General features: G+C 44.3%; 1 protein-coding gene across 1 annotated transcript in view; it reads left to right on the forward strand.

The window, feature by feature from the left end:
* The window catches only part of Mtor (mechanistic target of rapamycin kinase), a 104,258-nt gene that overhangs the window by 22,259 nt on the left and 66,817 nt on the right, over positions 1–15,182 (forward strand). The window contains exons 18-24 of the mRNA XM_090335829.1: positions 1,374–1,624; positions 3,693–3,779; positions 7,009–7,176; positions 8,437–8,549; positions 8,831–8,993; positions 9,495–9,587; positions 10,257–10,403. Of these exons, the coding sequence (XP_090191955.1) occupies positions 1,374–1,624; positions 3,693–3,779; positions 7,009–7,176; positions 8,437–8,549; positions 8,831–8,993; positions 9,495–9,587; positions 10,257–10,403 (1,022 nt within the window). The remainder of the gene's footprint in view (positions 1–1,373; positions 1,625–3,692; positions 3,780–7,008; positions 7,177–8,436; positions 8,550–8,830; positions 8,994–9,494; positions 9,588–10,256; positions 10,404–15,182) is intronic.

Genomic DNA, 15,182 nt, shown 5'->3' on the forward strand with positions numbered 1-15,182 from the left:
GAGCTGATGACTCACACCTAAAGTCCTAACCACCCAGGAGACTGAGATCTGAGGATCACAGTTCAAAGCCAGCTCAGGCAGGAGATTCCGTGAGTCTTACTTATTAAAAAGTGGAGCCATGGCTCAAGTGGTAGAGCGCTAGCCTTGAGTATAAAATCTCAGAGACAGTGCCTAGGCCCTGAGTTCAAGCATACACTCGTGCGTGCACTCGCACACGCACCCAACTGTACTGGCTCATTTAGCAACTTTTGAATGAAAAGCCCTTTATTTCCTCTTGAATCTAAGCAAGGGTGTTACTCCTGGTATGGTCAGGGTCCTCATGGCTGTCCAGATTCTTTGTCCAGGGTAAACAGACGGAGTCTATGCCAATGAGGGAGCTTGGGAATCATTACTCAGTTTTCTCTGTCTACCATTCATTATTAGTGTCTCTGATGTCTTTCACCCCCATAGCACCCAAGGAAGAAAAGGATAGAGCTTACTTTGCCTTAATTGAGGGAAGTCAGAGACAAGGGTTGGTACATAGAAAAACCAGTAGCCCTCAGAGCCTGGAACCTTTTTCTCCACGTAGGGTCTGGCACTAGAGTCTGCCTCTTGACCAGTAGCTTGAGGGCATGATGTAGAGGTGGACTATAGACATGGCTCCTGGACTTGGCCCACTGTCCACCAGGGCAGGCCTGTTCCTCACTCAACATACAGGTTCCAAGTATCTCTCCAGCTGTTGGCACATGTGCTTTTCCCCAAAAGAAATGCTTTCCTCCACAAGTAAGATCATATTGGTTTAATTCCTGCTTCGTCCTGGGTGTTAGGGAAGTGTGTTGTCCCATCCAGCAGGAACATGGGAGCAGAGCCTGAGCCCAGGCTCCTTGGTGGTTTCCTCAGCAGCACCAGCCCGCGTCTTGGTGCCCTCTTTCTTGTTCTCCTCACTGCATGTCATATCCCTAAGCAGTGTCCCCCAGACCCCTGCTGCTCAGACTGCACCTTTTGCCCTCGGTCTTACTGAAATTCCCCAGGGTGAACCAGGCAGCTGTGGGACATGTTTGCCTACCTAATTCCCTTGACTTTCATTTGGAGGAGTAATTACTTTTATTAATGGTTTCAGCTATGAAGTTGTGAACTGTCATGGTAAGAAGCCAAGTTAAGCATAGCAATTTCAAGAGAACTCATAATAGAACTATTTTATTTAGTCTTTGATGGTTTGGGTAATGAAAGTCAAAGCCTGTTTAGTCCCTGGTAGGGAGAGCCTATTTGTCAGTTCCTAGTAGACCCCTGATTACCAGCTGTATCAGAAGATATCAAGGAGGATGATACCATGCTTTGCCCAGTACCAGAGTCATATCATGAACCCTGGGACTTGCTTCGTTGCTTTGTCCTAGCTGACTACAGCACCAGCGAGATGCTGGTCAACATGGGAAATCTGCCTCTGGACGAGTTCTACCCAGCCGTGTCTATGGTGGCCCTGATGCGCATCTTCCGAGACCAGTCTCTCTCCCACCATCACACCATGGTGGTCCAGGCCATCACCTTCATCTTCAAGTCCCTGGGGCTCAAGTGTGTGCAGTTTCTGCCCCAGGTCATGCCCACATTCCTGAACGTCATTCGGGTCTGTGATGGTGCCATCCGGGAAGTAAGTACACCAAGTCTCCATTCTTGTTCCTCTCTGCTTCACCCCACTCATGTGCAGAAGGCCCATCGGAGCCTCAACTACCTAACTGCCTTCTGCTTGCTGCTAAGAATCAGACTCCTCCCCTTAACTCTGAACACCCACGTGTACAGTCAGCCTGCTCCAGTTTCTTGGTTTAGCCCCACCACCTGGCTAAAAGAAGAACAGATATTTTATTTTTCTCTCCTGTCTCTTTGTTTTCTATTTCATTAATCTGCTGTTTATCATTACTTTCCATGTTTTTTTCTGCTTAAAAAAATTTTTTTTTGGCATTAGGTAGTACTACATTAATTGTCAGTCTTTTCTAACACAATTCGTTATGGCTATAAGTTTTACTCTCAGTTACCACTTAGTGCTTTTCTAAAATTTTTACACTTCAATTTATGTGCCATAGATTTTATCCTTAAATACACATTAAAAATTTTTTTTTGCAAAGATGTGCATTCATCACTAGCAATCTTAAGTATAGGTAGCTTCTATTGCTGTTGCCAGCAACCCCCTGCCCTGCTGTCATTCGCGTTCCCTGCTCCATGCTTGGGCAACCACTGATCTACTTTTTGTCTCTAGAGACTTTTCTTTTCTGGATGGTTCACACAATTGAGAGCAAAGAAGATGAATCTTTTGTATTTAGCGTCTTTCACATAACATAATACTTTTGAGATTTACCCATGTTGAAATATAAATCAAGAGTTTACTGTTTTTGTTGTTGAGTAATATTTTCATTGGTAAGAAATAAGTATTTTCAGTCAGGTGCCGGTGGCTCATGCTATAATCCTAACTAGTCAGGAAGATCACAGTTCAAAGTCATCCCAGGCACCAAGTCCATGAGACTCTTCAACTAGTGGTGCTGTGGCTCCAAGGGTTGTATCGCTAGTCCTGATGAAGAGCTCACGGACAGTGCTCAGGCCCAGAGTTCAAGCCCTAGAACTGACACCCTTCCCCCACCCCCCAAAAATCTGTCTTTTAAATTTGGTATGTCTTTTATAGTAATTGCTGATGTATTTATCTGTTCCCACCATTTCTGTGGTTCTCCTGCTTTGTCTGTCTTTCTTTATAATTTAATTGTTGTTATTAAGGGGTTATACAGAGGGCTTACCATTTCACAAGAACATTTCATGAGTACATTTCCTTTTTTGAACAATCACACCCCTTCCTTCACCTTTCCCCAGTATCCCCCTTGTCTTTCTTTTTTAACATAACTGAGTTTTTATTTTTTTCTCTTTCTTCTCTTAGCCACCTTTAGTTTAAAAAAAAATTTATAATGTAATGAAGGCAAAAATGGCTTCTGCAGTTAATAGCATTTTGTCAACTTGGTTTCATCTGTTATCTTTATACATGGAATGTCTTTGTTTTCTGATTTTGGGTCTTGCTATGTTGCCCAGGCTTGTCTTGAACTCATGAGCTCCAGAGATCCTCCTACCTCAACCTCCTAAACAGCTGAGACTAGAGATCTGCCACAATTTGTGTGTGTGTGTGCCAGTCCTGGAGCTTGAACTCGAGGCCTGGGTGCTGTTCCTGAGCTTTTGTGCTTAAGGCTAGTGCTCTACCACTTGAGCCAAAGTTCTATTTCCAAACTTTTTTTGGGGGGGGGTGTGATTAATTGGAGATAAGAATCTCATAGACTTGCTGGGAGTGTGGCCTAGTGGAAGAATGCTTGCCTACCATGCATGAAGTCCTGGGTTCAATTCCTGGGTACCACATACACACAAAAAAGCCAGAAGTGGTGCTGTGGTAGAGTGCTAGTCTTGAAGATAATCCAAGGACAGTGCTCATGCCCTGACTTCAAGTCCCAGGACGGGCCAAAAAAAAAAAAGAAAAAGGAAAGAAAGAAAAGAGTCTCATACTTTCCCGTCCAAGCTGGCTTTGAACCATGATCCTCAGATCTCAGCCTCCAAAGCAGTTAGGATTACAGATGTGAGCTACTAGTACTTGGCTACAGAGTTGTCCTTATTCGTTTGTGTGGATGGAGGGTAAGCCTGAGGGTTCTGTGTCCCTCCTGGCATCAGCTTGCTGACCTCTTTTTCTGTTTCAGTTTCTGTTCCAGCAGCTGGGGATGTTGGTGTCCTTTGTGAAGAGCCACATCAGACCTTACATGGATGAAATAGTCACCCTCATGAGAGTAAGTACAAGTTCAGCACTTACCTGTTCGTCTGTGTTGGAGGCAAGTTTGGATAATGTAGACATTTTCTTCGTGGGTCATTGTGGAATAGTTAACAATCTACATATAAAAGGTGGGGCAAGGTAGCCCACTTGATTTGGAGGAAGAGGCAGAGCGGGGTGCTTGCTCTGGGGTCTATACTCCCAGGTTCAGGAGTTCATGGTGGGAAGTCTGCAGAGGCATCTGGGAGTAATTAGCTGAGTTATTTTGTTTCACATACAACAAAGCAATTGTACTTTTTTTGTGGTTGTTGTTGTTCTAGCCCTAGGACTTGAACTCCTCAGGGCACTTAAACTGAACTGAACTCAGAGTACTGAAATGAAGGGAACTGGACTGATTTCTGTCCCTGAGCTTTTTTCCTCTAGATTGGCATTCCTCCACTTGAACCACATCTCTATTTCTGGCATTTTGGTGGTTAATTGGAGATAAGAATCTCAGGGAAGGGGACTGGGAGTTTGGTCTAATGGTAAGAGTACTTGCTGAGCATGCACGAAGACCTGGATTTGATTCCTTGGTACCACATACATAGCAAAAAGCCAGAAGTGGTGCTATAGCTCAAGTGGTAGAGTTTTAGCCTTGAGAAAGTCCAAGGACAGTACTCAGGCCCTGAGTTCCATCCTAGTGGTAGAGTGCTTGTCTAGCATGCACAAAGACCCGGGTTCGATTCCTTGGTACCACATACATAGAAAAAAAGCTGGAAGTGGTGCTGTTATTCAAGTGGTAGAGTGCTAGTCTTGAGAAGAGTCCAAGGACAGTGCTCAAGCCCTGAGTTCAAGCCCCATGACTAGCCACACGCAAAAAAAAGAATCTCAGGGACTTTTCTGCCTGAGTTAGCTTTGATCCTTGATCCTTAGATCTCTGCCTCCTGAGTAAGTAGGAGGATTGCAAGGATGAGCCACTGGCACCCAATAGTAATTTCGATTTGACATTGACTCACACAAAGCTTCTTCTATACTGCCCATAAAACTAGTCTTGAGGGGGGATTGGGAATCAGGAGTGCTAGCTTGGTGAAGTACCATGGTCTTCTGACCAGCACTGAGAAACAAGAAGCGTTGCCCTGTGACCTCCAGAATGTCACCTTCTGACCACAGTGGCATCTGTGAATGAGCTTAGGCCCCAGGATTTTATAACAGATAGTAACCAGTTTCTGGAAGATGCCAGATTAATGGCAATATTGTTTTCCTATTGTTGTATATGATGTAAATGATTGCATTGGGAAGATTTCTTTGCAGACATCGTTGTGTTTTTCTCAGAGATGTTTTTTCCTACCCCAGACCTCTCCAGTCAGTTTGCAGGAAGCAGCATCTGCCAAAATAAAAATGGCTGGCTTCCCAAATGGAACTTTCTAGTACTTGAGAGCAACTGGAAAAACTCCTACATGTATAAATCATTAAAAGTTGCTTTCTCCCCCCACCCCACGAGTGCTACCACAGAGGCCTCTGTATAAGGAAGATTTAGGCCAAACACTAAACCACCTGGTAGATGGTCTTTTGGGTAAGGAGAAAAAGGAAGCTAAAATGACCTCTGACTCATTCACCCAAAAAAGACGTAGGAGCACGCGACGGTATGAGGCAGGGAACCCGCAGCTTTCCTTTCATCCAGATGAAGAAGGCTCCTGGAGTTCTTCCTTTGGCTGATGATCTGGGCTTTTTAATGAGTTCCCTGGAGCTCAGGAGAATAGTCTGTGAGTCATGATTCAACTCATGTCCCCAGGCAGGCTGCCGGCTTTTTTGAGCAGAGAAAGCCCTGCAAAGAGCTCAGGGTACTGCAGTTGGGAGGCAAGCGGGTTTACTCTGAAGATGGTAGAGTACAGTCCAAGTGAATGAACATCAGACACACCGGGGGCCTCAAAAAGAAATCCGTGGTGTTTTTATCTCACATGAACATAGGTTTTTCAGAGAGAATATTTCTCTCCCAGCAGAGAGAAAGTAAGTTTTTCCAAACTTCTAGTCAGGTTTTTCCATTCTAAATTGTTAATTCTTTAAATATATTTTTTAAATAAAAATATTCTATAAAATCTTTTATCTGAGAAGTTAGCCTTGTTTTTGTTGATTTCTGGTATGAATTATTCAGAGGCAACAGAATTACTAATATTCCTGGGTTGCCATCATTAGTGAAATTTCTATTATCAGTCGATCTGCTCTGGAATTTAGAGAAGGCAAGAACATGCTGTCTTTCTTAGATTTGAAAAGCCAGCTTTCCCTGGAGAGAGACCCTTATGCCAATTCCCCACAGTGTTCTTAGGCAGGATCCGGAAGCCCATTGGCAAGGTTGTTGTTTTGGTAACTCCTGTGGACTAGTTACGTGAGTGTGAAAAGTCCTCGCTGTGTAGTACCTTTCCAGGCCCGATGCTTAGACTTTTGAGGACTAGATGTCAGATGCCTTTTGGCAAAGTGTAAATCCAGAAAGGGCAGTCTCGATAATGCTAGAATTACTCTTGGTAAAGATAAAAGGATTCACTCTATACTACTTCTAAGGTCTTGTGTGACTTAAATTTTGCTGTTTGTTGTGTAGACATGTGTTTGAGTGGCTAGAGTATCAGATGCTCTGATAGAGACTAGAAATACAGAGAAGGATCAGAAGGATATCTTTCCCCTAACTACTGTACAGTCTAGCAGAGGGAGGTTGCAAAGTGAATTAAACACTACAGGTGTGGGGCTGAGAGCATGGCCTCGTGGTAGAGTGCTTGCCTAACATGCACAAAAACCCAGGTTCAATTCTTTGATACCACGTATACAGAAAAAGCCAGAAGTAGTGCTGTGGCTCTAGTAGTAGAGTGGGGAAAGCCCAAGGACAGTGCTCACGCCCTGAGTCCAAGCCCCTGGATTGGCAAAAAAAAAATCCTGCAGGTGCTAGGAAAAGTGAAATGTGAGTTTTGAGGCAGGCTGGGTGGAGAGAGGATAGTGGTGTTATCATCTACAGTTAGCTTAGAGGAAGACATAGAATTGTAGACATAGGGTACAGCACGAACACACATCAGGGAATGAAGGAGCCTGGCACAGCTGGGGAAGTACAATTGTCCAGCATGGCTGTGGTTGACAGTGTGGCCCAGTGAGATGAGGGCAGGGGAGGTTCACTGCGGAGAGACGATCGCTGCATTTTTGCTTCTGTATTGGCCATCTCTGTTCTTGGGTTCACTTTTCAGCAAAGGAGTGCCTAACTCTGCCCTGCCCTCTGTTGCCCTTTGTAGGAATTCTGGGTCATGAACACCTCGATCCAGAGCACCATCATTCTTCTCATTGAGCAGATCGTGGTGGCTCTCGGGGGTGAATTTAAGCTCTACTTGCCCCAGCTGATCCCGCACATGCTGCGTGTCTTCATGCATGACAACAGCCCAGGCCGCATCGTCTCCATCAAGGTGAGGGAGATTTCCAGCTTTCTCCAAGTCCCTGGCAGTGAGACTGTGCTCTGAGTGACAAGCCAATACCTGCTTCACAACACCAAACTCCAGGCACACGGACAGCTGAGGCTCACAGGCTTAGAGAACACTTAGAGTTCTCTCTTCATTCTCCTTATATTTTGTCTCCTTTACTGGCATATTCTTGGTAACTGTTTAGTTCTAAGTTAGTTTTTCTGTATTTTCCAACAACAGAATCCTTATCAATTAAAATAATAAGAAAATAATGTAATATATAATCAAATGAAATAAGGAGAACACAGGCCACCAAAAGAATGTAGTTCAGCCAGAAGCTGGTGGCTCATTCCTATAATCCTACCTACTCAGGGAGCTGAGATCTGAGGATCATGGTTAAAAGCCAATGTGAAGCGGCACAGTGGCTCACACCTATAAATCCTAGCTACTCAGGAGGCTGAGATCTGAGGATCAAGGTTCAAAGCCAGCCCAGGCACAAAAGGACCTAAGACTCTTATCTCCAGTTAACCACTAGCAAACAGGAAGTGGGGCTTGGCTCAAGGGTAGGGTGGTAGCCTTGAGCTGAAGAGCTTAGGGACTGCGCCCAGGCCTAGTTCAAGCCCCATGACCCTCCCCCACCAAAAAAAAGCCAGTGTGTATGGGAAGAAAAGTTTGTGCTACTTACCTCCAGTTAACTACCAGAAAACTGGAAGTAGAACTGTGGCTTAAAGTTTAGAATGCTAGTCTTGAACACAAAAGCCAAGGGGCAGCACCCAAAGCTGTGAGATTCTTAATTAGCAAAAAAAGCCAAAATTAGAGTTGTGGTATTTGATAGAAGGCCAACCTTGAATGAAAAAAATCAAGTGAGAGTATAAGTCCCAGTTCAGGCCCCAGTACTAGCACCAAAAGCAAAATAAAAAAGAATGTATAGTTCGAAGCCACTTGATAAGCTGGGCGTGATGGCTATAACCCTAGCTACTCAGGAGGCTGAGATCTGAGGATCGTGGTTCAAAGCCAGCCCCGGCACTAAAGTCCATGAGACTCTTATCTCCAAGTAACCCCCAGAAAACCAGAAGTGGCCCTGTCGCTCAAGGGGTATGGTGGTAGCCGTAGCCTTGAGCCGAAGAGCTCAAAGACAACACCCAGGTCACCAGATAGGACTTTGCTGACGTTTGCCAGGCTGGCCCTAAATTAAGATCCTCCTAACTACCACTGATCTCAGCTACTTTTTATTGTGATTTTTTTGTTAACTGCTCCCTTTTGCAGTTGTTGGCAGCAATCCAGTTGTTTGGTGCCAACCTGGATGACTACCTGCATTTGTTGTTGCCTCCGATTGTGAAGCTGTTTGATGCCCAGGAAGTGCCACTGCCATCCCGGAAGTAAGCACACTGCCCTTAGGGACCAACAGTCATTGAACTGTTGGTGTTTTTGTTGAACACACCCTTTTCTTAAGTCTCTAAGCCATCATTTTGATCATTTCAACTGCCATTGCTTTGATCTAGGAATGTCCCTGACTTATAGAAATCTTACTTGTCCCCACCCCACTCCAGTCATTTACTGGAGTGTACACTGGATCCATGTCACCCACAGTATCTCTGAAGCCCTTTTCTGCTTTACTCCATGCTGATCGTAAGGTAGCCACGGCTCATGCTTATTGTAGGGCAGCGTTAGAGACAGTGGACCGCCTGACAGAGTCCCTGGACTTCACTGACTATGCCTCCCGGATCATTCACCCCATTGTTCGAACACTGGACCAGAGCCCAGAGCTGCGTTCCACAGCCATGGACACACTGTCTTCCCTGGTCTTTCAGCTGGGGAAGAAGGTAAGACAGGAGTCCTTAACAAATGCTCTTCTGCCTTGTTCAGACAGAAGACTTTGTGAGCTTCCATGCTTATTAGTCTGTAGGCCTCAAACCACCACTGGAGAACATAGAATGATCTGATTTTTTTGTTGTTGTTGTGCTTTGTCTGTTAAGTAAATATTCATTGAGCCACTGTGTGGACTAAGGGCTCTTCTAGAAGTAAGAGAGTGAGAGGATAAAGCCTTTGCTCTCACAGCCCTCCATTCCAATGAAGCAAAGCATCTCATATGCCTGGTGCAGACAAGTGGGGAGAAGGATCCCTCTGGTAAACTGTACTGACAGAGCCATAAGTACAGTAGTCTGGGGGAGCTGGCTGCAGACAGAGGCATATATAGTTAGATGGGAATTCCAGAGCTACCACAACAGAAGGATTAACTGTATTGTAATTGTGGTAATGATTCTTTTCTCTGTTCTTCACTCTCCAATGCAATGCTGTCTTGTGTCTCTCCCTTCTTGTCATAGTACCAAATTTTCATCCCAATGGTGAATAAAGTCCTGACGCGACACCGCATCAACCATCAGCGCTACGATGTCCTCATCTGCAGAATTGTCAAGGTGGGCCACCTCCCTGCTCAAGTCCCCAGGGTCGGTCTCCTCGGTATTCCTGTGCTCTGAGTATGTTTACTGTTGTTCCATTAAGGACTAGAATTGGCAAGTTTTTTTAGTGAAGGTGTTTTTTTTCAACACAAATAGGCCATGTGGTTTCTGTTGGAGCCACTCTGTTTTCTGCCATGGCCTGAAAGTGGCCATCTGCAGCACGAAAGCCAATGGGCTGACTGCATTCTGGCAGAACTTTCTGGACATTGAAATTTGAGTCTCTCACAATCCTCACGTATCGCAAAATATTTTAATTTTCTTTGGGTTTTAGTTTTTCAACCATTTGGTACTGAAAAACCATTCTTCAGTCTTGGGTTTTACAAAGGCAGGCAACAGGCCATAGGCTGCGTTGGCTTTTAACACTTGATTGTGCCTGTACTTATTCACTGTTCCTTCATCCTGGCCATTTGCACAGTTAGATGCCTGAACCACTGAGTAACTTGCTTGCCAGTGACCAGGAAAGATGAATCTACAGTGGGAGATTCATCCTAGAGTTCATGTGCAGCCTTTTGCTTCTGGTTGAAGCCCTGGCTCTTTGGGAAGGTGTGACTCTCCCAGGATTTATGTGTTTTCTAAACTAGAAGTTTTTGGTAGTGTTGCAGCTGTTTCCTCTGGCTCTACCAGCAGGGATATACCCTTGCTGATGAAGAAGAAGACCCCTTGATTTACCAGCATCGAATGCTGCGGAGTGGCCAGGGGGACGCACTGGCTAGTGGACCGGTAGAAACGGGACCCATGAAGAAACTTCACGTCAGCACCATCAACCTCCAAAAGGCAGGTCCATTGTTTTCAGAGGACTCAGCAAGGCCAGCCTTTCCTAATCCAAGTGTATACCAAACAGAAACCAGCCTCGGTGGTTTCCTGGAAGTCTAGATACCATGAACGTAGGCCCTTATCACCCCAGGTGTCTGGCATATCTTCTTCATTTTTCTTTTTATAGTACTAGAGTTTGAATTTAAGGCCTCTACTACTCAAGCCATGCTGTCAGCTATTTGGCTTTAATTATCTTTCAAATAGGATCTCAGGCTTTTGCCCAGGCCAGCCTGGATCACAGACTTCTTATCTGTGGCTTACTGACCGAACAAGACTATAGGCACATACCACTACACTAACCTTTTGCCTGGCCTGTGGTCCTCCCCATTCTTCACCTCTTGAATAGCTGGGATTATAGATATGAGCTGCTACAGCCCAGAATATTTTTCCTAGTGGAGGAAAAGTAGAGAACAAAGTATCCTTTTGTATTTCTGCTAGAATTTCAGTAGTAAGAATTTCATTGCAAATAGCATTGCCATTAAAAAAAATTAATTGCCCTTTTTTATATATCTATATAAGCAGAAATAGTGAGCTCCTGAGCCATCATTGATGCTGGCAGGATCTTCAAAGAGTCGCTCTTCATTTGACTGGGGCTTTTGGAATGCTTATTCTGGTTCAGGCGATCTGCGATCAGGGTTGATACTCTGTGTTCCAAGGAGATCCCAGGGACTGTCAAGATCACTCTGAGTAGACAGGTTTTAGATCTTTGCATTTGGTCATCTCTGATGACCAAAGCCTGAGGCATGCCATGAGCCAGCCACCTAAAAATAAGCAGCTTGAAAATTTAGAATAATCAGTTACTTCACCAACTTTTAAGTAATAGACCAGCTTGCTCGTTTTCCACATTTTGTATTAATCAGTGCCATTGGAGACTCTTAAGCAGCTCCCAGTTTCGATTTCAACATGGTGTTTTTCTTCATTATTAGAGGCTGACTCACAGCAGCTCCTCTTCACGTGATGCCATAGAAAGGAGTCAAGATGAAGAGGGCCTGCCAATGCCAGTGGCGCATACCTTTAATCCTAGCAACTCAAGAGGTTTAGATGTGGAGGACTGTGATCTGAAGCCATTCTGGACAAGATAGTCCACAAGAATTTATCTCTAGTTAACCAGCAAAAGTCAGGAGTGGAGGCATGGCTCAAGTAGCAGAGAGCCTGCTGAACAAGCAAGCCAAGCAAGTGAGAGGCTCTGGGTTCAAACTCTGATACTGGCTCAAGAAAAAAGGAGTAGGGTAGGTCTGTGTCCTAGCCTACTCATTCTCTCCTTTTGGCTATGCCTATGAAGATTTGAATGTAGACCCCGGAAGAAAGGCACGCTCATACATGCTCAGGGCTTTATTAGTGACTTTATGCCCATAGATAATACCAAGTGATCTACTAAGAAATGCTTAGTAATTTAAGCCAGGCGTGGTGGTTCACTTCTGTAATCCCAGCTATTTGGGAGTTAGAGACAGGAGAATTTGAAGTTCAAAGCCAGTCTGGGCAAAGTGAATTGGCCTCTGTCTTCAAAAAGAGAAAAGACTGGGAACATGCTGAAATGGTAAAGCACTTACAAGCTCAAGGCATTGGGTTCCATCACCAGTAATGTCCAAAATAAACAGATAAAAATACTGATTTCCGATGAAGGTGTCCCTGGGTAGGGGAACATGACTTCAGGGGAAGGACAAGGACTGCAGCCACATAACCTTTCCATGAAGTTGCGAGGCTACCTGCCAAAGCCTCACGCTGAGAGAGATCAGAGCACATTTGCACCCAGATGCCTCCAGCCAGCTAGGGTTCAGAATGTCCTTCCAGGCAGCTGTTGACCCTGCTTTAGATATTGGTTCTATTTTAGGAACTCCTCCCAGTAGTTTTGTTTTCTCCCAGGAAGCTTTCTTTTCGACCAATGACTTGAAAAAGAGGTTGAAATCTTGCCAGTCAAGCAACAGAAAGAATCTCTGGTTTATCTTACCGAAGAGGACAGATCAAGTTCAAAAAATGCTAAGCAAAACCCTCCACAGCTGACTCCTGGGCCATTTCACTGAAAAGCAAATCGTATTTCCATATAGACACGTCATGACAGGGAGTAAGTGTGTTTATCACTCTTTTTTTTTTTTGCCAGTCCTGGGGCTTAAACTCAGGGTCTGGGCACTGTCCTTGGCCACATTTTGCTCAAGACTCCTACTCTACCACTTGAGCCACAGCGCCACTTCTGGCTTTTTCTGTGTATGTGGTACTGAGGAATTGAACCCAGGTCTTCGTGCATCCCGGCCCCTTTAAAGACTCTAATATTCTTTTCACTTTGGGGAGCAGTTTTGGTATTTGAACTCAGGGCTTTATGTTTGTTAAGCAAGATATTCTTCCATTGAACTATGCTCACAATCCTTTTTGCTTTAGTTAATGTTTTGCATAGGAGCTTACATTTTATGCCTGGGCCAACCTGGACCACTCTCCTATTTTGCACTTCCCACCTAACTAGAATGACAGGTATACCTCCCCCATGGCAAACCTATTAAAATGGGGATCTTGAAAACATTTTGCATAGACTGACCACAAACCATGACCCTACCCACGTCTACTTCATGAGGAGCAGGATTACAAGTATGAACTACCGCACTCAGCATAAAGATTCTAATGTTATTTTGAATTCCTTGCAGTGTTGGGGATGGGCCTTGTACACGCTAGGCAAGTGTTCTATCAGCAAGCTATATCCTCAGCTCCTTTTGTCTCCTTTTTTTGGCGGGGTGGGCTGGGAGCAGATAGGGGATATGTAATCTCACTATGTTGTCTGAGCTTGTTTCAAATTCCTGGGCTCAAGTGATCCATCTGTCTCAGCCACTAGGATTATGGGCATATATCATTGTTCCTAGCTTAATAGTGTTCTATTCTTGAAACATGGTCTCACTGAGACCTAGGCTGGCTTTAAACTCACTCCTCTTGCCTCAGCCTTCTAAGTGCTGGGATTACTGCATCATTATGTTCGGCATTGTTGTGAGTACTTTGTCTTTAATCACTTATTCTTCATCTTTTTTAAAAACTCTGAGTTAAGTGTTATCATTGCTATCTTTATGAATGTGGACTTTAAGGCACTGAAAGATTAAGTGATTTGCCCAAAGAGCAAGAATTCGATGTTTGTACAAATTCAGCACCTGCTTTCTTATTACTGTGCTGAATGATCTTTGTCTTATCTAGGTCCTATCTTAGAGGAAGAAATAGTTCTTTGTTTATGCCTTAATTTTTAAGGTGATAGACAGGGCTGTTATTTACAGATCTGTTATGAGAGTAAGAAGCTGTGTACAGAAAGGGACTGTTCCCATTTCACTCAACAAAATCAGGCCTTTTATAGTCTCACTCTTCCTTCTCTTTACTTCTTAAAAATTCTCATCAGAAAGCTAGACACTCATGACTCATGCCTGTAATTCTAGCTACTCAGGAGGCTGAGATCTAAGATCATGGTTTGAAGCTACCCCAGGCAGATTTCATCTCCAGTTTACCAAGCAAAAACCTGGAAAGGTGTGTGGCTCATTCAAGTGGTAGAGCTTCGTGTGGGCAAGAGGTCAGGCAAAAGCCCAAGGCCCTGAGTTGTACTAGAAAAAAAAATTATAGTAGCAATTTTTTTTATCTCTTATAATACCTCTGCTTTGATTCTGGTTTATAATAATAGCTGTATAATTTCCCTTGCTGATAGATCCTCAAGATGGCAAATCTGTTATTCCCGAGAGATGATCATTCACAGATGGATAGGTGGTGTAGCACAAAGGCACACAGGAATCCTTTCATTCCCTGACCACTTTACTAATCCAAGTCTGAAAACTGCCATAACTTAATGATTTCCTCAGTTTAAGGGGATTAACATGCCTGGTTCTTGGAAGTTAAGGATCTTGGAGTTGCAGGTGTGGCTTAGTTGGTAGAGTGTCAGCCAGTGAGAGAAAGTGTCAGGTGCCAAGTTTGAGGCATGGGCTCAAAACTGAAAAGAAAAGTATCTAGTAGTTAGGGCTAGGTAAGTTCAGCTAAACGAAGGTACTTTGATAATAGTAGCAAATTTTTTTTTTTTTGATCGATTGTGGGGCTTGAACTCTTAGCCTGGGTGCTGTCTCCTCGCTCTCCAGCTCAAGGCTATCACCTTCCCCGTGAGACACAGCACCATTTCCAGTTTTCTAGTGGTTAATTGGAGATAAGAGTCTCATGGACTTTAGTGCCCAGGCTGGCATTGACCCTCAATCCTCAGATCTCAGCCTCTTGAGTAGCTAGGTTTACAGGCATGAGCCACTCTACTGGGCAACAGTAGCATCTTTTTGTTCATCTGTGTAGGCTAACTCATTGTTCTTCTAAATGTGGCAGTCTCAGTCTCTGAATGGGAGGACTAGGATCCCAGCCAAGTGTTTCTAAGTTCAGAAAAATAGGTGCTCGCATACAAAACTAACATTGTGCTGAGCTGTTCTAAATTTATTAGCCTTATTAGCAAATCCTGAACACACCCTGTGAAGTGAAGCTATCATCCTCATTTTTCAGATATGCAAAATGAGGCATAGTTGACTACCAGAGAGCCAATAAGTTACATAGACGATATGAACTTGAGCCATTGCCCTGCAAAGTGTGGCTTTGGCTACTATAATCGAAACTGATCCTCTGCTAAACCCAGTCTTTCCATCTACTGGCCTGCGCTGCACGGGAGTATTTTGTGGTGCTGGAGATGGATCCCAGGGCCTCAAATATAATAGATATCTGCTCTACCCTTGAGTCAAACACCCAGCCTCAGAGTGG

This window comes from Megascapheus bottae, chromosome 6 (genome assembly GCF_031878675.1).
Source record: "Megascapheus bottae isolate mThoBot1 chromosome 6, mThoBot2.hap1, whole genome shotgun sequence".
Taxonomy (NCBI): domain Eukaryota; kingdom Metazoa; phylum Chordata; class Mammalia; order Rodentia; family Geomyidae; genus Megascapheus; species Megascapheus bottae.